A 23,402-nucleotide genomic window follows, 5' to 3' on the forward strand; every position below is an offset into this window, starting at 1 on the left:
CTGTACAGGGCCCTGGTGAGACCACACCTGGAGTACTGTGTGCAGTTCTGGTCTCCAAATTTGAGGAAAGACATTCTGGCTATTGAGGGAGTGCAGCGTAGGTTCAAGAGGTCAATTCCTGGAATGACAGGATTACCTTACTGAAAGACTGGAGCGACTGGGCTTGTATACCCTTGAGTTTAGAAGACTGAGAGGGGATCTGATTGAGACATAAGATTATTAAAGGATTGGACACTCTGGAGGCAGGAAACATGTTTCTGCTGATGGGTGAGTGCTGAACCAGAGGACACAGCTTAAAAATACAGGGTAGACCATTTAGGACAGAGATGAGGAGAAACTTCTTCACCCAGAGAGTGGTGGCTTGTGGAATGCTCTGCCCCAGAGGGCAGTGGAGGCCCAGTCTCTGGATTCATTTAAGAAAGAGTTGGATAGAGCTCTCAAGGACAGTGGAATCAAGGGTTATGGAGATAAGGCAGGAACAGGATACTGATTAAGGATGATCAGCCATGATCATATTAAATGGTGATGCAGGCTCGAAGGGCAGAATGACCTACTCCTGCACCTATTGTCTATTGTCTAAACAGATAGAGGAGGCTGAGAAATTATTTCTGTTGGCTGGGGAATCTAGAATTAAGAGGCACCATCTTAAATTTAGTTCTGACTTTTCACAAGTGAAATTAAGAAACCCTTCCACAGATAAATGGTGGCAAGATGTTCAGAACACTCTTCTGCAAATGTTAATTGATAGGAGATTAATTGTTAACCGTAAGTTTATGATTTTGTTAACCAAAAATAATCAGAAAATGGGACAGAAGGCAGACATATCGTGTTATTTAACAGCCCAGACATAATCTCACTGAATGGTGAAACAGCTGGAGGGACTAAGTGACCTACTGTAGCTTCCATGCTTACATTGTCGGATTGAACAGAACAGGTGGATAAGATGTCAGTTTAATGTCTCACTTTTTCTGAAAATGCAGTGGCTTCTTTTGTATGCTACATTGGGGAGTCATTCTAGATCATGGGATGAAATGGAGCTTAAAGCCACTGAGCCAAACTGACAGTTCAACACTTAGCTTACTTGGGGACAAGTCACTGACCCTATACACACACAACCACTAAGTTACGTCCCATAGGATAAAGAACCCCAGATCATCTGCACGATTAATGCATAGGAAGCCAGTTTTTTAAAAAAACATCATTTTAGTCAAAACACCTTCAAAGAAATTTTATTTTCTTCAGTACCAAAAAAATCTCAAATAGATGGAAACCTGTGGGAAAAAGAACAAGTCCTTTATCTATTCAGATTAACACAGGTCTTCTTGAGCTTGCCCACATGCCTTAAGTAAAGATGGAGTTCAGCCTGGTTACGATTCCCTCCTAAGTTGAGCTATCACATCCAGATCCAGATTATCTGCATTGGCATTCCTGGATCACACTGGGAGTGCATGTCAGAAGACTTCTCATGCAAGGCATCTGGTTTTACAAGGCTGTATACTCAACAACAACCAGCTGTGTGCAACTGGAACTCAAAGGATCTGTGATTTCAAGAAACTAGAGAGAACCTCTAGCCCTGACACACTCTCCCAATCCTGACATGGAATGATATTCTACTGGCCATTTGTCACATCATACATATTCCTTCTGTACAAATTTCTCCATTTATATATCTACTCTCATTTTGAAACTGACATTCCTTTTCTTTGTTCACGAGATGTGGAAGTGCCCACATTGCTGTGGATCTAGAGTCACATGCAGTCCAGAGCAGATGTGGATGGCAGATTTCCTTCCCTGAAGGACATCGGTAAACTGGATGGGTTTATACAGTGGTCAGAGAGTTGAATTGGGCTAATTTTTATCCAGATTTTATTGAATTCCAATTTCACCACCCGCCACTGGGCTCTGGATGACCTGTCCAGTGACATTACCGGTACGCCAGCTTCTTCCCCAAGTACTCAGGCTGCTTTCCCCACCTTTTGTGAAGCACATTCCAGATCAAAATTCTCAGTACACATCCCTCTTTAACACAACAGGATCATTAAGGATAATATTTTATATTTTACTGTGTGCATAATTAATCAATTTACTTATGTTACAGATTTTTTAAAAGCAAGTTGGTTGATGTCTGCACAATCTGTTCACGATGCTCTTGCTTCCACTGTCTCTGTGTGACCCTGGTCTTTTGTAATCTGCAAAACACAAAAGAAGTGGGGAAATGAGTAACATATCAAGTAGCATCGCTGTTGGACACAAAACAAACCAGCTTCACCAAAATCAATTATGCAAACTTGAAAATACAACAAAATTAAACAAAACTTCTCCGACTCACCAGTTTCTGGGATCTCTGCCTTAATCTTTCCCAAACGGAGAAAAGTACCTACAAGGAGATTGGGAATAAAGACTGGATTATTATGTTGCAAGAAACTGGTGTAGTTAAAAATAAATGGGAAATGATTTAATCATTGTTAAGTAGGTATCCTCCAATTTTAACTCTTCATACTGTATCACAATGAGAAGGAATCCCTAGGAGTCAGCAACCATAATATGATAGAATCCACCCTGCAGTATGGGAGGGACCAGCTGGAATCAGATTTAACGGTATTACAATTGAGTAAAAGGTAACTACAAAGACACAAGGGAGGAGCTGGCCAGAGTTGTTTGGAAGGGGAGCCTAGCAAGAAAGATGGTGGAACAGGAATGGCTGGAGTTTCTGGAGGTAATTCAAGAGGCACAACAAAAATTCATCCCAAGGAAGAATAATAATACTAAGGGGAGGATGAGTCAACTATGACTGACAAGGGAAGTCAGGGACAGCATAAAAGCAAAAGAAAAAACATAGCATGTGCTGAAGAGTAATGGGAAGCAGAGGATGTGTGTGTGCGCGGGGGGGGGGGGGGGGCGGGGGAAGAGAGAGAGAGAGAGATAGAAAAAAGGGAAGCTAACTAGTAAAATAAAGAAGATTGTAAAAGAGTTTTTTTGGCATTATATAAAAAGGTAAGAGAGAGGGAAGAGAGTGGACATTAGACTATTAGAAAATGAGGCTGCAGAAGTAGTAATGGGAAACAAATAAATAGTCCAAGAACAGAATAAGTAGTTTGCATCAGTCTTTTCAGTGGGAGAACACCAGCAGCATACCAGAACTTCACAACAGTCAGAGGTAGAAGTGAGTGACATGGCCATCACTAAGGAGAAGGTGCTGGGGAAGCTGAAGAGTCTGAAGGTAGATAAGTCACCTGGACCGAATACAGTACACCCTAGAGTTCTGAAGGAGACAGCTGAGGAGATTGTAGAGGTATTGGGGTCAGGGAGGGGGACTGGAGAGGACCCCAAGAGGATTGGAAAATAGCTAATGTAGAACTCCTACTGAAGGAGGGAGGGACTCATAAGATAGGAAATTATAGGCCAGTTGGCCTGACCTTGGTCACTGGCAAGATTTTACAGTCATTAATAAAGGAGGAGATTGCGAAGTACTTGGAAGTGCATGGTAAAATAAGGCTGAGTCAGCACAGCTTCATCAAGAGGAGGGCACACCAATCAAATCTGCAGAATGCTGAGTAAGTAATGGAACACACCCTACAAGTGCCTTTCCAAGCTGGAGACCATCTGGGTTTGCAACAATATGCCATTCCTTCACTGTTACTGCATCAAAAGCCTGGCACTTCCTTCTGACAACACAACGGGTATCATTACACTCCAAGGACTGCTACAATTGAAGGCAGCAGCTCACCTTCTCCAGGCTTGTTATGGATAGGCAAGGAACGCTGGCCTAGTTAACGATGCCCACAGCCCAGGAACAAATGAGAAAATAAAAGCCTCAGTAAGGAAGCTGCATGGCTTATAGACTCTCACAGCACAAGAGGTCATTCTACCCATCTTACCTTTAACAGCTCTTTGGAAAAGCTATCTAATTAGTTCCACTCCATTCCTCTTTCCTTATAGCCCTTTTTCTTTCTTTCAAGTATTGATCCAATTCTCCTTTGAAAGTTAGTATTGAATAGTTAGGTTGTTACACTAAGTACCTTGATGAAAAGGTCATTAGCCCATTCATGCTTGTGTATTTATGAAGCTTTCATTTAGTTTGTAATCACTTCTGTTTTGTATTGATCAGATAGGCAGAGTGCAATATCTACAATGAAAGATTAAATCAGCCAAGAGCTAACCCTTTCATCTTTATCAGTAAGTACCATTGGAACATAATAACTAGGGGGTTATTCATTTATGATGAATCAGTGCAATCTGAAATCAAGTTTACTGTCAACATAACTTTTCACTTGCTGTTGCAGAGAAGTGACATGCTCCTTGCCCTCTGCTACTGTCACTTCTAAGCTGTAGTCCAGGAAACTAAACTGTCCCCATTCATTCTTAAATGAAGAAACCACCTGATACAGTGATCAGCATTCACAGTCACTGCCACTCCACCATTCTGCAGTTCAGCTATTATTTTGATTTTACCTGCTTCCCTAGCCTTTGGATGCATCCCTTGTTGTCTTGGGAAAGTAGATCAGCAGCAAACAAGTCAGCAAGACTGGCACCTACTAATTTACATTAGATAATACTAACACAGACTGTCAAACAAAACCACTGCAACCAGGACAAATTGTACAGATGTTAAATAAAGTTTGGGTGTCCCAGATAAGTTAAGCTATTATTAAGCGTTATTCAAACATCTTAACCATGTTTGTGTCAGTGTACCTTCAGATGAATGGGCAGAGAGATCCCCTGGAATCTCCGCACCAGTCCGGACTGGGATGTTCTCAGGTTATGGGCAGCAGTAATCTCATACTGCAAACAGACACTGGTCCTGGAAATGTGTGGCCCATTGCTGACATCTACAAAATCACCGATCCTGTAGAGACAGGCAGAGATTGAGAAACTTACACTTGTACTGTGAATTGTTTGTTCACATTCAAACGGTTAGCAAGACTTATGCCAGTCAGCATGCACTGCAATGGTATTATCAAGCTTATTTCATGCATAACCAATTTGTCAGACAGAAAAGAGCTTTAAAATTAAAGCTATTTATTGTTGGGTTATATGTCCAATATGTTACATCAGAAATTTCCAATCTTACACTAATTAGTTCAAATCTTCACACAGGTTATGAGTGTCTTAAATTATTCTGCTAATAGTTTTTCAGTCTAAGGTTATGTGAAAATAAGAGGAAAAAGATCACACCTAGCGATACAGTTTACTGAAATCCTAATGGTCACACTGCACAGCAACATCCAATTCAACAGTTCTGACTTTCCAAATAACAGCAGCAATTCAGGATTTGCTGTAGCCCAAAATTAAATGCTAAACAACTATAATACTTGATAATGACGTTCAAAAGAAAGGGAATCACAACTCAAGTCCACTTGCTTAAATTGATTACACATGCACCAATACTCAAGAAGCTAAACAACACTGCAGAGAAAGGAGACTGTTTCACAGACAGCCCATCCTCTAACTTAAATCTCCACTCTCCTCTTTTTTGGGATAATATGACTGCAGTGTGTAGCATCTATTGGATGCACTGCAACAATTCATCATTGCATCTTCACAGGCAACTTCCTCATTTACCACACGACTACTACAGCTGAAGTGATATTTCACCATAATGTCAGGATAACAAGGAATGAATAACAATTGGTAGCAACACTTGTATCATAAGAATAATAGGTCTGTCAGTAATCAGTGTCAGTAAACTCTTTCAACTCACATTAGATGCTGATGAAATAGGATTCGGGTTGCTGCAGCCAATGTAACTACCAGAAGCTTTTGCATATTTTCTTCCTCAGGAAAAAAAAACCCCAAATTGTGTGCTTTAATTAAGAGCATGGCAACATAGGGGGAAAAAGCACAATGAATTGTGTGGCCCCATGATCCTGCTGTTATTTAGTAAGATCATAGCTAATCTATCTGACTTGATCCTCATATGCCTGCATTCTCTTAGCATTCAAAATTCTAATAACCTCACCCTGATTTCAACAACTGAGCATCCGGAGTCTTCTGGGCAGAGAACACCAAAGATTCATAATCTCCGTGTGTCAAAGTTTGCTATTTTCAGTCTTGAAATGCTGACCCTTATCCTGTGATAATGATCTCGTCCTAGACTCTCCAACCAGGGGAAATGACCTTTGTGTATGCATGTAATTAAATCAGTTCAAGTTGCTCCCACCATCAGTGCTTCATCCTAACTGATCACAGATATAAAAGCACTCCCCAGACCCAACATCCAAGTTCAGAAGGGAAGATCCCTCAACAGATTACTCTTCAAGATTCAGCAGGATCCTCTGCAAAACAATTGTTCCTGTTCACCTACAGAATGCAGCAGAATATAGACTGATTGGGGAGTTGGGCAGAGAACTGATTTAATTACATGCATACACAGGTCATTTCCCATGCTTGGAGAATCTAGGGCAAGAGATCATTATCACAGGATAAGAGTCAGCATTTCAAGACCAAAAATAGCAAACTTTGACACACGGAGATTATGAATCTTTGGTGTTCTCTGCCCAGAAGACTCCGGATGCTCAGTTGTTGAGATCAGGGTGAGGTTATTCGAATTTTGAATGCTAAGAGAATGCAGGAATATGAGGATCAAGTCAGATAGATTAGCTATGATCTTACTAAACAACAGCAGGATCATGGGGCCACACAATTCATTGTGCTTTTTCCTCCTGTGTTGCTGTGCTCTTAATTAAAGCACACAATTTTGGTTTTTTTTGGCAGATGGGGTTCAATCTGGGCAAATGTGAGGTGTTGCATTTTGGAAGATCCAATTTAAGAGCAAACTATACGGTAAATGGAAGAGCTCAGGGAAAACTGATGTACAGAATGATCTGGACATTCAGGTCCATTGTACCCTGAAGGTGGCAACACAGGTCGATAGTGTGGGTAAGGAGGTTACGGCAAGAGCACAACAGTTGACAGGTCATGTTACAATTGTATAGGACTTTGGTTTGGCCACATTTGGAATACCATATACTGTTCTGGTTGCCACAAAACCAAAAGGATGTGGATGCTTTGGAGAGGGTGCAGAGGAGGTTCACGGGGATGTTGCCTGATATAGAGGGCGCGAGCTATGAAGAGAGGTTGAGTAGATTAGGGTTATTTTCATTACAAAGACAGAGGTTGAGGGGGGATCTGATTGTGTTCTACAAAACCATGAGATGTAAGTCAGGGTAGATAGCAAGGAGCTTTTCTCAGTGGGGGACTCAAGTACTAGGGGTCACCATTTAAGGTGAGAAGAGAAAAGTTTAGTGGCGATATGCGTGGAAAGTTCTTTATGCAGAGGATGGTGGGTGCCTGGAACGTTGCTAACGAAGGTGGTAGAGGTGGGCACAATAGCCTCATTTAAGATGTATCTAGACAGATACATGAATGGGCAGTGTGGGATATAGATCCTTAGAAAATAGGTGACAGGTTTAGATAGAAGACCTGATTGGCACAGGCTTGGAGGGCCAAAGGGCCTGTTCCTGTGCAGTAATTTTCTTTGTTCTTTTATGAGATTGTGAGGATAATACATTGCTCTCCACATTTACTATATATTCCACATTTACAATGAAACAGATTTATCATTGCACTGAGCTACTCAGTGTCACAGAATAACTAAAGCAATTCTTACCTGTACAACTTTACGAGTTTGTTGGGATTGAGAGAAGCCTGCTCCTCAATTGCAGCCAACTTGTGTCTGTCAAGAAAATAAGGCATGTTATGCACTCTATACACTATTGCCAATTGTAATACACGCAGTCACACCTATAGTAATCATGTGGATTGTCAGATTACACAAACATATCCATGAGGTCATACATTGTCTATATGCCCTGGTTCAATTCCCAAATAACTTTAGCTTTCCGCCTCCACAGTGATAGGGGGTGTGCTACTATGAACCCATATGACAAAGAAGTGAAGATAGAAAGTCAGCCAGGGTTTCCAATCCTGATCTGTGCCTTCTGATGGAAAGTGTGATGAGTCTGTGTCAGGGGGAAATCTATGATGCTGAACATTGCACCGGCATTCCCTGTCCATGGTTCACACACAAGAGTAACAAAAAGATGGGGTACTGGGCTAATGGTCGGATACTTGGTAGTGTGGATGAGCAGAGGGATCTTGGTGTCCATGTACACAGATCTTTGAAAGTTGCCACCCAGGTAAATAGTGCGGTGAAGAAGGCATATGGCGTACTGGCTTTTATTGGTAGAGGAATTGAGTTCCGGAGTCCTGAGGTCATGTTGCAGTTGTATAAGACTCTGGTGCGGCCACATCTGGAGTATTGTGTGCAGTTTTGGTCGCCATACTATAGGAAGGATGTGGAGGCACTGGAACGGGTGCAGAGGAGGTTTACCAGGATGTTGCCTGGTATGGTAGGAAGATCGTATGAGGAAAGGCTGAGGCACTTGGGGCTGTTTTCATTGGAGAAAAGAAGGTTTAGGGGTGACTTGATAGAGGTGTACAAGATGATTAGGGGTTTAGATAGGGTTGACAGTGAGAATCTTTTTCCACGTATGGAGTCAGCTATTACAAGGGGGCATAGCTTTAAATTAAGGGGTGGTAGGTATAGGACAGATGTTAGGGGTAGGTTCTTTACTCAGCGAGTCGTGAGTTCATGGAATGCCCTGCCAGTAGCAGTGGTGGACTCTCCCTCATTATGGGCATTTAAGCGGGCATTGGATAGGCATATGGAGGATAGTGGGCTAGGATCGGCGCAACATCGAGGGCCGAAGGGCCTGTACTGCGCTGTATTCTTCTATGTTTTATGTTCTAAAAAGAATGGTCACTGTGGCAAGGTACTCAAAGGTTGGCGGAACCTGTGAAACTGTCACAGTCAGATTCAGAGTAGGAAATAAAACAGGGTGCCACAAGGGAAGGAAAAGGAGCCTGTGCTAAACAGCAACTCCAGAAATACAAGGACTGCAGTGTGTCAATTGTCTTGTAAGATAAATTGCAGCTGCCTGAAGGAGTCACAGCTAAGCAGAAGCAGCTTCTCAAGTATCCCACGTGCTTACTTGCTCTCCTGAAATATTTCCACTGCAACCTTGGGTGCCACTTCCAATAATTCAAAGGGTAAGTCTTTATGAATAAGCACGTGAGCCTGTTTGGTGAGGGAACGCAAGTTCTCCTGGAATAGAGAAGACAGAAACACAAGATGATGAGACGATGAGAACAAGGCTAATGTATGTAAATAAATCCTTCCCCAAACCACCTGTGGAGATGGCTGCTGGATCTGCATTCAAAGACAGTGCACATCTGTTACAAGACAATCAAAGAACCAGGGAAGTCCGTCACACAGACCACTGTGTCTGAATTTACCTATCCTTTCTTTGGAAGATGGAACATTCTACCTTGGACAAACCCTCTATCATATAAAAGGGTAAACATGTAGTGGCACACATAAAAAATAGAAAATGGCAAGTTCCCCATAAGCACCGAGCCACCTTCACAAGAACGCCTCAGTATCCGTTACTGATTTGTACTGTATTTAGCTGTTCTCTGGCAAACCATTTGATTAGGTATGGTGTCACACTTTTCACTGTTAAAGAATCTGAGAAATTTCTACTTTTAGACTTTTACACACTCCATTATAGAACTCAGCATTAACGGGGAGTCAGTGTCTTTGGAAATGGAACGATTTTGCAAAAAAAATTTAGAAAAATTTACATTACCAATATTTAACAAAACATCTCTTTGAAAGGAAACTCTACAGTGGACTATAGCCTCAAGGAAAATAAAGTGTCAAGTTTGGGAGAAATTCAGAGCTAGTACCTTTTTTAGAATAGAGGCCCCTACACAAAATTGTTTACCATTCCCTGTCATCAAAACTGAGAGAAGGTGGCCACTTCTGACACCAGTCATAATGTAAATGGCCACTTGGCAATACGAGAGCAGGTGGATCAGTACTTTGCATGAATGTCTGCTGGATTTAAAAGTAATTGACTGGGCGATGATCTTTGAAACAAAAGTAACTGTAACCTTTGTGTCTCATCTCCTTTATACTCTCACTACCTACTCCAACTGAAATAAAAAAATGGAACATCAGAATTGGAGTGGGCCATTCAGCCCATCAGGCCTGATCATGGGTTGATGCATACTCCCAACTCTTTGTTCCTTGATACTCTCACCAAACCAGAATCTGTCAGTCTTGAAAACTCCAATTCCAGTCCCGACATCCACAGCCTTTTGGAGGAAGAAAAATCCAGATTTCAAATGCCGAGTGTGTTAACACCCCATCTCCAGACCTTCACTTGCTCTAATTTTACAAAAGTGGTGCATTCGGTCCAGAGTGCCTGTGCCAGCTTTTTGATGGATTTAGATTACTTACAATGTGGAAACAGGCCCTTCGGCCCAACAAGTCCACACCGACCCTCCGAAGAGCAACCCACCCAGACCCATTCCCCTACATTTACCCCTTCACCTAACACTATGGGCAATTTAGCATGACCAATTCACCTGACCTGCACATTTTTGGACTGTGGGAGGAAACCGGAGCACCCGGAAGAAACCCACGCAGACACAGGGAGAATATGCAAACTCCACACAGTTGCCTGAGGCGGGAATTGAACCCGGGTCTCTGGCGCTGTGAGGCAGCAGTGCTAACCACCGTGCCGCCCATAAAATGAGTGAGCTAACTGAAACCACAGCCTAACTTTCTGTCTGTAATTATGCAAGTTAGTCCCTTCAGATTAATTCTCTGCAAAAATCAATCCCCATATGCTTTCTGAACATTTCTATTGAGTGTTTCCACCAGACTTTCATGTGTCACAATAACCTGCTTTGTGAAGACATTTTACATTTCTCCACTAGTTAGTCCATAAAATACCCACCACATCGGTTATACAAATGCTGCTCAGAGAACACTGCAATGCCAGAGGGTTAGTATAGAGACAGATGGCCACATTGTCAGAGGGTCAGTACTGAGGATGTGCTGCATTGTTGGAGGGTAAAAATTGAGCAAGTGCTGTTCTCTAGAAGGAAGCATTATTGTGATGACATGTCAATTGAAAGTTCTGTCTGGCGCCTCAGATGGATATAAAAGATCCCACAGTCATCATACAATGAAAAACAGAGATCTGCATCTTGCCCTCTTTTTTTTTGTCTGGTCACTCTCGAGCTGGCTGTTCAGTCCATAGAGTTGACCTCAGTGCCCCTCGGTCTTTTAGGGGAGGGTGCAGCAAGTGCAGTCATTGCAGGCAGGTGGCAGAGGGATGGATTTAACTGGGATCTCTCCAGGTCACAGTGCCTGCTGTGTGAGAGGACTAGATGGCCTTCTACCTAAAGGACTGGAAGGCTGATGGAGAAAATGCAGAGGCACGGAATTGAGGGTGATTTAGTAATTTGGATTAGAAACTGGCTTTCTGAAAGACGACAGCAAGTGGTGGTTGATGAAAAATATTCAGCCTGGAGTCCGGTTACTAGTATGTGCCACAAGAATCTGTTTTGGGACCACTGCTGTTTGTCATGTTTATAAATGACTTCGACACAGGCATAGGTGGATGGATTAGTAAATTTGTAGATGATACTAAAGTCGGTGGAGTAGTGGACAGTGTGGAAGAATGTTACAGGTTGCAGGGAGACTTGGATAAACTGCAGAATTGGGCTGAGATGTGGCAAATGGAGTTCAATGCAGCTAAATGGGAAGTGAAGCACTTTGGGAAGAATAACAGGAAGGCAGAGTACTGGGTCAATGGAAAGATTCTTGGTAGTGTGGATGTGCAGAGGGATCTTGGAGTCCATGTACATAAATCCCTGAAAGTTGCCACCCAGGTTAATAGTGTTATTAAGAAGGCATTTGGTGTGTAAGGTTTCATTCATAGAGGGATTGAGTTCCAGAGCCACAATATCATACTGCAACAATACAGAACGCTAGAGTGGCCACACTTGGAGTATTGTGTATAGTTCTGGTCACCATATTTCAGGAAGGATGTGGAAGCATTGGAAAAGGTGCAGAGGAGATTTACCAGGATGTTGCCTGGTCTGGAGGGAAGGTCTTGAAGGAAAGGCTGAGACACTTGGGTCTGTTCTCATTGGAAAGGCGACGGCTAAGAGAGGATTTGATAGAGACATACAAGATGATCAAAGGATTAGATAGGGGAGACAGTGAAAGCGTTTTTCCTAGGATGATGAATTCAGCTTGTACGAGGGGGCATAACTACAAATCGAGGAGTGATAGATTTAAGACAGATGTCAGAGGCTGGTTCTTTACTCAGAGAGTGTTTAGGGCGTGGAATGCCCTACCTGCTAATGTAGTCAACTCAGCCACATTTGGGAGATTTAAACAATCCTTAGATAAGCACATGGATGATGATGGGATAGTGTAGGGGATGAGCTGAGAATAGTTCACAGGTCGGCGCAACATCAAGGGCCGAAGGGCCTGTTCTGCGCTGTGTTGTTCGATGTAAAAGGAGGCAGAAACTATACTGCAGTGGTACGAAACTCTCAGTCTGGGCGAGATGCTTTTCAGAGGGTCAGTGCAGACTCCATGGGCTGAGTGACTTCTTTTTGCACAGTAGGGATCCTATGATTTTATACTCCATCCAAGAATCAAAATTTAGATGAAACACGGGGATAAATACTCCAGGATAAAACTACTTGTAAAATCCTTGGAATAAAGCAGTTGCCTTAGATCTTCAATCTTTACAAGTTTCTCTAGTTGTGGGCAGAGTTTTCCATCATTTTTCAAAGGTCTCCTCTCTGGCTTTAGCCAAGATGACCGTTTGAAATAAAGGCATTAACATTAGGTTTACGGCTCACTGTGAGCAGATTCTCTTCTCTACCTCCAGGCAATGAATTTCAAGTACTGCAATGAAGCAGCTCCTGATCATTCTCACAGCAGTGTCTGGAGATTCTCAGCAGCTTGTGAGCAAGGCTGCAATAAGGGTGACATCTTGTGGCTAGAACATTACACAACATCTAGGAAAACACTGCGTCCTTTTACACTGCTTGCAAAAACCATTCCTGGTAAGAGTCAGCAACCTCAACGCTCTGTTCACCTATTTGTGATGTTGTAAAATAGGAATTATGCCTTCTTTTCCTTTCTAGGCTATCCCTCAGGATTGAGGATGGCCTGCTTCACTTCTAGTTCAATAGATGGATAATAGGCCTAAAGTTCAAACTGCAGCCCTCTGCCACAGGCAAGGCAGTAAGTACTCTGAGAACCAGTCAGCTTTGTACACTCACTCCATTGCCTCAAATTTTCCATTGTATGATATCAATGTTGTTTCTCAATTAGTTCAGTACCTTGTCAAATTAACCTTCCAGGTCTTGGTCAGTCACAAACCTATGAGTCCTATGGCTGGAGGGAATGTTTGACCACTTTATGGCTCTTTAAGGACATCCCCAAAACATTTCTGTTGTTCTTCTGGAGGTTTCCTGCCATAACCAAGTTCCAAATAGAACAATTACTTTCAGAGTCTGGTGTCAGGCATACAAATAACATGGCTGGCTATGAGCAAGTTGCACCTCAACACCGTGCACACTGGCTTGAGAGAGGACCACCTTCCTTGTTACCAGTTTGATGGATCTTCTGAGACACTGAGTGGTATTTCTCGCAGGTTATCCAAGTGTCTGGAGCATACAGAAGTATAGGGATCACTGCTGCCCTGCAAGACACAGGTCACAAGTGCAGATCCTGAAATAGTCTTTTCCACAGTCAGCTGAAGGAATGACCTGGCACACTAGAGGAGGTGAAGAATTTAATTGTGACTGAAATCAGGAAGAGAGAAGGCTCCCAGGATTTGAAAAATGGCCTACATTTTCCTTGTCTTACCAGCATAGGTATTTGGAAAGTGACATTCACGTCTTGGGGACACAGAAATCTTTAGTCGACTCTATTAAGAGCAGATCAAATTCTTTTACTTCAGGGGAAATAAGATTTGCACCCACAGTGCACCTCAGAATGAACTATTCCTACGTGTGCAGGAAATAGGTCAGAAAGATCACAGCTCAAATGTCAGATTGTGCTCAGCTGCCTGTTTGTAGCTGTGATGATTATTTTATTCCTAGATGATCAATATAATGTACCTCTCCAACTCAACTCTGGATTAGATACTTAAATCTGTTCCCTACTAGACTCTCTCAGTTGGAACACTCAGTTGGCAGGTGACTGGTTTTAAAATGGCATATATATTTCATTACTGTGTTTTCACAAAGATCCACCATTTCACAGCAATGGTTACATTGCTTTGAACAAGAACAACTACTTGCATTCGTATAGCAGCTTTAACCTTGTAAAGCATAGTCATGTCATAGGAATATTAACAATAAAATTGCAACTACAAGCAACAGAAGATGATGGTCAGGTAACAGTCTGGTCAAGGAGGTACCTTAGAAGAAAGAGGGACGGGTAGAGAGATTTATGAAGTGAATTCAAATCAAAAGATCTTACGAAGCCGAAGACATAGCCATCAATAGTGGTGAATATAAAGTTGGGATATGCAAGTATCTCAAAGGATTATGGAGTTGGATGATGTTACAGAAATAATTCAAAGTTCAGCACAATCCAGCAATCCACAATCTTTCCTCACCAATGGTTATATGCTTCTCGCTGATCTTGGCCTTGTTCTTATATAAAACAGAAATTAACTACTAACTGACCCTTCATTTATCTTATTTTCAGCCTTAAAAGGAAAGGCTTAGACACACTCAACCTTTGCTGCAGAATAATAGCATGTGCAAATGAGATATAAAATCAGGAAGATTACTCACTCAATCTGGTATACTATGAAGAATAGCAAAGGAAAATCAGCAGCCATCTAAATTTAAACTTAAGTGACAACACTCAGGGATAATTTTCCCCTTGGTTTAGATACAAACATTAGAAATTCATTACATCCTGTGGTGCAGAGGTCAAATGGAAAGTGGGGTGGGGAAGGGACACCTTACAAAATTAAATCAGGGAATAGCTGCTTGGAAACTTCAAGAAAGAGGAATGAATCATTCTCAGCACACTTACCGCCGAGGGTATCCAGTCATCTAATCGTCCATCCAATATGACATCGTAACAGAAAGCTCCAGAAATCACTGCGACAGAAAATACATTTTACACAGCAATAATCGCAAATTTGAAAACACATTATTATTAAGAAAAAGCCAAGTATCATTATCAGCTCCTTGACCCCTTAGCAGCTTAAGAGATATTACATTCATATTGGTGACTCAAGCATTATGAAATCAGTGAATACTCAAGAAATGTTCTTGTAAAGGTTAGGAGAGTCCCCAACAGGAAGGAGGACAGACTAAAATGACACATCTAAAGTCATGTTACCCCAAAAGCACAGTCGATGCTTCTTGATACTTTCCAAGAAGAACAATAATGACTGCTCTTTCTGTCCCGACTGAATCACCAATGCAGAATGGTTATTGACTTCTCCATTGCCTTGCACATGTGTCAACTGTTGGCTCCTTCGCTACATACTCACCTCCAAATCACAAGTTTGTGTGTTTAAGCTGCACTCCAGAGCTTGATCACAAAGAGCAAGGCAGACACTGTATCGCAGTCCTGAGGGAATGGTGGCCAAATGGATTGGCCAGCAGCTCTAGCAGCACCAGGAATCAATAATGGGCCCTGTTGGGATTGCGAGCATGGCCCTGGAAGAACATTGCTGGATCCCTCAGCCAGACAAATTCAGGCAGGGCTTTTACAGCAGGCAGGAAAAGGATATTTGAGGTTGCAATCAGACCAGCCATGGTCTTATCAAATGGTGAAGCAGGCTTACGGAGCTGAACGGCCTATACCAGCTTCTTGTTTGTTTGATCACATAGGCCCCGAAAGGGCTGTAATGGGGGCAAGGGACAGATTTTAAAGACCTTGAAGGATGGTGAAAGTCTGGGCTGCAGAGGTGATGGTGGTGGAGGAAGAGAGTGCAGAAGTGGAGACATCACCATAGCTGGGGATGGTGTCCCAGTGTGCAAAGGACACTCCAGAATGCTATACCCTCCCATTGTTGCATTGCTTCAAAACAGATTCCTCACTGCTGCCTGCATGCCCACACCTGGTGTCATATCAGACAGCACATCACCACTGCAATGTGCCACAAAGGATGTATAGCAGAGATACGGGCCATTCAACTCAACTAGTTTGGAGTTTATTTCCAACACAAGCTGACCCCTCCATCCTTTTCACATCCTCCTACTTCTTTCCCCATCACCTGTTTCCTCAAACTGAAACGTGTCTACACTACCCTCTTGAAGTAACCCGGGTGGCAGCAAATCCCACATTCTCAATTCTCCCTGGCAGCCAAGAGGATGGGTAAATTGACAGCTGTATTAAAATCAGGCCGAGACCCAGGAAGTAAAACAATATTCAAGTCAGGTTCCATAAAAACAACATTGAATACCTGGTATTTCTGGTGCTGTAATCAGTTCAACAATGTACTCTTCCTTAAACGCTGTTTGAAGGACGTACCCCATGATCATTGCACACGATCGCCAATAAGCCTGTTTAAAAAAGGATGCAGGACAAAGCAAATCACACCGCAAGCACCACAGAACTCGGATTAGTGGGAGGGAGGCTTAGATAACACCTTCATTCTACCCCAAAGTAAACTGGAGCTTTCAGATTCTTGTAGAACACTTCAGCTCCATTTTTATACTAATCCAGTTGGTGACATCTTCTTTTTGCTACTTGGTCTCAGCTCCCAGCAAAAGAGCAACAAAATGTTACAAGATGTTCAACTTATTGTTCCTTCTGGGAGTTGTAAACACAGAGCTGCTTTTGTATATGCAACGATATAAATACCGTAAGTGTGATATTGCAGTGATACAAATACAACACAATTTTTCTTTTAAAACCTGTATCTCTGTAATCGAAAGGTTGCCCCAAACAAGGGAGTGGGGTAAAAAGTTAATCAAATATTTCCCTCAAGTTATTAGAAAGGGCACTGGGAATCATCGCCAATTCAATGAAGCAGAGAAGAGCGAAGGGGTTTTCTTTGGAGTTTTTATAAATGGTTACTGTCAGAGTTTCTTTTTAAATTGGGATATTTTGACGAAAAGCTCAAACCTACACAGAGAAAGTTTGCAGTTCCCTCCAGTTAAATGTTAGAATGACCAATACTAGCAAATTTCCTCACCATCTTCAACACTCCCTGCATTAACTTCATGCCTTTGCCATAAACGATCACCCTCAGCCCCATCTCCAGCAACCTCATTGGTCATGCCAAACCCAATTCCAGCTGAGTTGCCCACCATGGTATACTTCTTATGGTGGAGAGGATCATCATCAACCATAACAGCAGCTACCTCAATTCCCATCGCAGTCAATCAAGTGATGAAACCCTCATATGTTCCTTTGTCACCTCCACTCTCAACTACACTACTCTTCAGGCAGTTATAGTCATTGTGAAAGTGGACAATCAAGATTCAACTTTCATCATTTAACTTTAATATTACAGACATTCATGGAGCATAAAGTGATCTGAACAGGACAAGTACTGAACCAAAATCAACAAGTCAAGAATTTATTCACAACATAAGCCTCCCCCCTGCCCCCGCCACTCTTCCTCACATCCTTCCAAAATGGTTGCTGCAATCACCTGACAAGGTCACACCAAGTTCATGAACCTATCAGCATGGAAGGATTGTCTGAGCTGAAATCAACCTTGTTATAACAAGAGCAGTAAAACTCCAATGTCTCGGTTGACTGGTATCTTTCTGGAAGTCGAGATGAAAGACTGTCAATGCAGCATTTAGCTTGGGAAAACAAAGAACAGACTCAGGAATATGCAAATGAACCATTATCTACAGCTGCTTCTGAGCAGTGGGAAGGCTTGGAAAAATGGATTTGTGAACAAGAACTGGAAGTCTCTCTCTTTCTCTCTATACCTCAACCTCAGACACTAGCTGATGAAAAGCAACTTGAAAATAACAGCAACAGAAAACTCCAGGATATCTGAATCTTTGGCATTACAGTGTAAACAAGGCAGCAGCTAAACAGCTGGACTATTTTTCATTCTCACAACTCAAGTTCTCTAAAACAAACTGTAAGTGACAACAGCCTTTGCCTTCCTGTCCATTACAGATTTCCCTCCTCCGCTTTGTTTGCAAGCTCATAATTCTTGATTGCTCCATGCAGAAAAAGAAAAACGAAAATTGTGGCAACTGACCAAGAGGAAACTAAAACAAAATGGGAGCAAGTTGTTAGTGTACAGATAGATGCAGCTGGAACAATGCAGAATATGACAAAGGTTAAAAAGAGAATGAAGCCAAAGGGAGAACCAGGTAAGTTTTAGAAGACAGCAAGTGTGAGGACAATTCCACAATTTCAGCATTTTGAAAACAGAGGACCGCATAAAAAGCCAACAGAGTGAGCTTGCAGGAAGGTGATGCCACATTCAGAGCTCAAGAGGAAAGTTCCCATCTGTAATTACCATTCTATTGTGTTCACATAAATAGAATAAACATAAATAAATAAATAATAGTGCAGCACAGGAAGGAAAGGAAATGGGCAAGAAACAAACAGAAACTGCTTTTCTACATGTTCGATTGTAAAAGAGCTGTCAAACTTAAGAACGGGCACTGGGTGTGTGATTAACTGCAATATAAAAGTGACAATACAAGGGAAAAACGTAGTGAAAAAGTCAAGTTCAAGGATATAACAAATATTCCAAAGTTTAGCAAATATATGAGTTTTTCATGATGCGTTCACTTGAACTGTGAAAAACATAACCTGTAGATGTCTTTCCCAGATTGGGTAAACTACATCTTGAGCTGTGCTAGTAGTTACAATCTTGTTTCTGGTGGTGGTTGTAGTGAGGTCTGTCTGTCATGATGAATTAACAGAATGCGTGAGAAATATATCAGCCACAGTTTCTGCTTCCCTCTTTTAATCACAAAAAACCATGTTAGAACAGTTCTGTTATGGAAAGAGGTGAGGTTGAGAGTGCCAAACAAGTAACATCTTCAGAGTCATCACCTGTCAAAGAATATCTTGTAATTACAGTTGAATAAATTGGTTTTGTGGGCTGAAAAATGTGTCGCTGGAAAAGCGCAGCAGGTCAGGCAGCATCAAAGGAGCAGGAGAATCGCGTTTCGGGAATGAAGAAGGGCGTATGCCCGAAACGCCGACTCTCCTGCTCCTTTGATGCTGCCTGACCTGCTGCGCTTTTCCAGCAACACAGTTTTCAGCTCTGATACTCCAGCATCTGCAGTCCTCACTTTCTCCTAAATTGGTTTTGTGGCAACATCCTCTCCCAGCAACTGATTCACCAAAATTAAACATTCCCTAATGTCTTCAACATTCAGAAATGCAATCATAAATAGGGAATCAAACCAGAATGATCTTAGTCTCAATTCCTGCCTGCTAAGCTAGTAAATTTGACGTGAGATACCAGTAAGCATTTCAAAATTGGCTGTTTCCTGGGTTGAAGAGTGTGATTAAAATGAGTCTGTAGAGAATTCTGTTTCTTTTCTATGGCCCTCACTCACCTGTTGGCATCTCGGCCTTTAATGCATGCAATCAAACTAGGTGCATGTGACAATAATAAATCAATCAAATCACTGTCCACACCAATGGAACCACATTATGGAAACTTTACCTTATTAACTTCTTCTGGGTTCTCATCCTTGAAAGTCAGGAATTGAATGTCACAGGATTTGGTGAGGGGTTTATACATATCCCAGACTTCCCCATCCACCAGTGCAAGTATAGAACGCTTTACACACCATTCACTCATATCTGTGCAGACAGACAAGAAGAGAGGTTACAGAATGAAGCAACTCACAGTTCTAAATGTCAGATTCATTTCACAAACACCAACAACTGCTTGGATTTATACAGCTTCCTCGGCATGGTGAAACTTCCCAAGTCACTACACAGGAGCCTAACCAGAGCGGCACGGTGGCACAGTGGTTAGCACTGCTGCCTCACAACGCCAGAGACCCAGGTTCAATTCCCACCTTGAGCAACTGTCTGTGTGGAGTTTGCACATTCTCCCCATATCTGCGTGGGTTTCCTCCGGGGGCTCCGGTTTCCTCCCACAGTCCAAAGGATGTGCAGGTTAGGTGAACTGGCCATGCTAAATTGTCCCTAGTGTTAGGTGTAGGGGAATGGGTCTGGGTGGGTTGCTCTTCGGAGGGTCAGTGTGAACTTGTTGGGCCAAAGGGCCTGTTTCCACACTGTAAGTAATCTAATCTAGTAAAATGTCAATGCTGTGCCAATGAAGATATATTTACAAATAAAGAGCAAAAAGGATAAAATTGAAGGCTCTGTATCTGAATGCATGTAGCATTAAATAAAAAAAAGAATGACAAGTGCAAAAACAAATTAATGAGAAAGATTTGTCGCCATTTGAGATACAGCTGCCGGATGACATAGCTTGGACCCTAAACGTGAATGGTACAGGAAAACTGGAATGATAGGAAAGTAGATAAACTTGGATGGGTAGCTCGGTTAGTTAATTAAGTTAAGAATCACAACACCAGGTTATAGTCCAACAGGTTTAATTGGAAGCACTAGCTTTCAGAGCGCTGCTCACAACCACCTGATGAAGGAGCAGCGTTCCGAAAGCTAGTGCTTCCAATTAAACCTGTTGGACTATAACCTGGTGTCATGTGATTTTTAACTTTGTACACCCAAGTCCAACACCTGCATCTCCAACTCTTAGTTAATGAAGGTATTCATGCAATTGGCAGGAATAACCCAAGTTCAGAAAATCGAAATGTGGAAATAGTTTGGGTAGAAATGAGAAAATGATAAAGGAACAAATTCGTTTGTGAGATGGGTTTTCGGAACCCTTGAACATTAGCATGGGCGTATAAATAAAGAAATATTGTTTTACAAAAACAGAAATTGCTAGAAAAGCTCAGCAGGTCTGGCAGCAGCTGAAATCAGAGTTAATGTTTCAGGTCCTGTGATCTGTCCTCAGAACCAGTCCCAAAACACCATCACTGATTTCTCTCTGCAGATACTGCCAGGGATGCAGTGGCAAGTATTTAAGGAATAGTTAATATATGGAATATGTACATTCCAATGACTAAGAAAACTCTGACAGACAGACCCACTACCACTGGTTAACTAGAAATGTTAGAAGATAGTATCAAACTAAACAAAATTGGATAAAGACAGGAAGCATGTCAGAAGATTGAATAGAATATAAAAAAAAGCAAGAATGACCAAAAAATGAATAAAGAGGGAAAAAAAAAATCAGAGTATGATTTTCTCTGAAAGCTAGAAAAAGCCAGCTACAAGTAGAAAAATACATAGTAAGGGTTTCAATAAATAATTTAAGAGGAGAAAGTACTGATCCGATAGAAAGTAAGTCTGGAGAATTAATAATAGAAAGAAAGGAAATGGAAACTGAATTAAGCCAGGTTTTTTTTGCATCTGTCTTGATTACAAAGAATATAAATACTATCTCACAAGCATAAATAAATCAGGACCTGGTAGAGAGGGAGGAACTCAGGAAAATCAAACACCAGCAAAATGACACTGAGCAACTGTAGCACTATGTACTGACAAGTGACCAGCTCCTCATGAGCGTCACCCTTGGGTCTTCAAAAGAAGTGGCTACTAAGTGGGTTGATGCATTTGTTTTAATTTAATAAAACTTCTTTGATTTGGGGTCAGTATCATGAAAAAACAAGGAGGAAAATGTTCATTTTGAGATATTGTTGGAACATGAGCCGATGTAGGTTTCCCTCCCTTCTCCATGCAGCCTTCAATTTTGCACCAACAAGCCCGAGCAACATCACAGTCAATACGAATGAAGAGAAAATCTCCCCCTATTGCAGTCATACCAAATGCATCTTCAGCCATAACAATACCAATGTTTTCCTGAGCAGCCTCTCAACTTCAGGCTATCATAATCTTCAGCACAGCTAAAACTCTGTTCTATTGCTGACCACAACATGTCGAGCTCACCCATCACAGGACTCATAGCTGACCTACAATGAATGTTGCTTTGATCCATCACTCCATCTCCATGCCTTCAGCAAAAAGTTTTTGTTCTCTCACTTGAATACCACCATGGCTTTGCATCTCCCTATTTGCTACCTGGAACAACCCAGTGATTGAAACTCTCAAAACCTAAACTGTTTTCTAACTTACCAAACTTTTACTTACGCATGGCACAGTTGTAAGGAGTGGAAAGGCCCTTGTTCATGATGAAGACTGTTCCAGGGTCAGGTGTTCCCACATGTTTAACTTCAATTTTCTCAATCCTTGGGATCAGGGCTCGCTGTCTGTCTTTCTCCTTGTCAAATAGCTGGCTGCGCTTCTGAAGCAGCTCTGTACTCGCCAGGCACGAATCTGCAGCTGTCGAAAGGAATCCTGTACAAGGGACAACACAAACATAGACGTTTACAGCACAGAAAGACAGCATGCAATCCATTATGGTCTATAAAAGAACTATCCAATGAGTTCCACATTTTCATTCTTCTCCCCACAAGTTTTTCCTCTTGCCAATTGCCTTTTGAATCTTACTATGGATCTGCTGCCACTTCCCTTCCAGGCAGTGGATTTCAGCCAACACCCTCTGGTTCTTCAGGCAATTATCTTAAAACTGTGCCCTTTGGTTTGAACATGTCCTGCCAGATTCTCACTGGCTAGCTATCTAAACTCTTCAGGATCGTGTGGCACCCTATTATTGTCATGGGTCAGCCCACGAAGTTTCTCCACATTGTTCCAATGAGATAAATGAGAACGTGGACTAGATTGGGTTGGGATATCTGGTCGGCACGGACGAGTTGGACCAAAGGGTCTGTTTCCATGCTGTACATCTCTATGACTATGACTCTTATAACAACAGCATTGGGTAAAATTTGGGCAGAACATAAGAATGCAGGCACAGATGCACCTGCCTCACCATTCTAGATCATAGAACATAGAACATAGAACATAGAAGAATACAGCACAGTACAGGCCCTTTGGCCCTCGATGTTGCGCCGTTCCAAGCCCACCTAACCTATACTAACCCACTATCCTCCATATACCTATCCAATGCCCGCTTAAATGCCCATAAAGAGGGAGAGTCCACCACTGCTACTGGCAGGGCATTCCATGAACTTACGACTCGCTGAGTGAAGAACCTACCCCTAACTTCAGTCCTATATCTACCCCCCCTTAATTTAAAGCTATGCCCCCTTGTAATACCAGACTCCATACGCGGGAAAAGGTTCACACTGTCAACCCTATCTAACCCCCTAATCATCTTGTACACCTCAATCAAGTCACCCCTAAACATTCTTTTCTCTAATGAAAACAGCCCCAAGTGTCTCAGTCTTTCCTCATACGATCTTCCTTCCATACCAGGCAACATCCTGGTAAACCTCCTCTGCACCCGTTCCAGTGCCTCCACATCCTTCCTATAGTATGGCGACCAAAACTGCACACAATATTCCAGATGCGGCCGCACCAGAGTCTTATACAACTGCATCATGACCTCAGGACTCCGGAACTCAATTCCTCTACCAATAAAAGCCAG

General features: G+C 42.1%; 1 protein-coding gene across 1 annotated transcript in view; it reads right to left on the reverse strand.

Moving 5' to 3' along the window:
- Positions 1–1,213: 1,213 nt before the first annotated feature.
- The window catches only part of mrpl39 (mitochondrial ribosomal protein L39), a 33,033-nt gene continuing 10,844 nt past the window's right edge, over positions 1,214–23,402 (reverse strand). Inside the window, exons 2-10 of the mRNA XM_043701403.2 lie at positions 22,043–22,249; positions 19,518–19,657; positions 16,320–16,419; positions 14,936–15,003; positions 8,994–9,106; positions 7,610–7,675; positions 4,693–4,846; positions 2,330–2,377; positions 1,214–2,189 (exon numbers count right to left, since the gene is read on the reverse strand). Of these exons, the coding sequence (XP_043557338.2) occupies positions 2,139–2,189; positions 2,330–2,377; positions 4,693–4,846; positions 7,610–7,675; positions 8,994–9,106; positions 14,936–15,003; positions 16,320–16,419; positions 19,518–19,657; positions 22,043–22,249 (947 nt within the window). The 3' untranslated portion in view covers positions 1,214–2,138. The remainder of the gene's footprint in view (positions 2,190–2,329; positions 2,378–4,692; positions 4,847–7,609; positions 7,676–8,993; positions 9,107–14,935; positions 15,004–16,319; positions 16,420–19,517; positions 19,658–22,042; positions 22,250–23,402) is intronic.

This window comes from Chiloscyllium plagiosum, unplaced genomic scaffold, assembly GCF_037043375.1.
Source record: "Chiloscyllium plagiosum isolate Xiang-an unplaced genomic scaffold, Cpla_swu_hap1 HiC_scaffold_12, whole genome shotgun sequence".
Classification (NCBI taxonomy): domain Eukaryota; kingdom Metazoa; phylum Chordata; class Chondrichthyes; order Orectolobiformes; family Hemiscylliidae; genus Chiloscyllium; species Chiloscyllium plagiosum.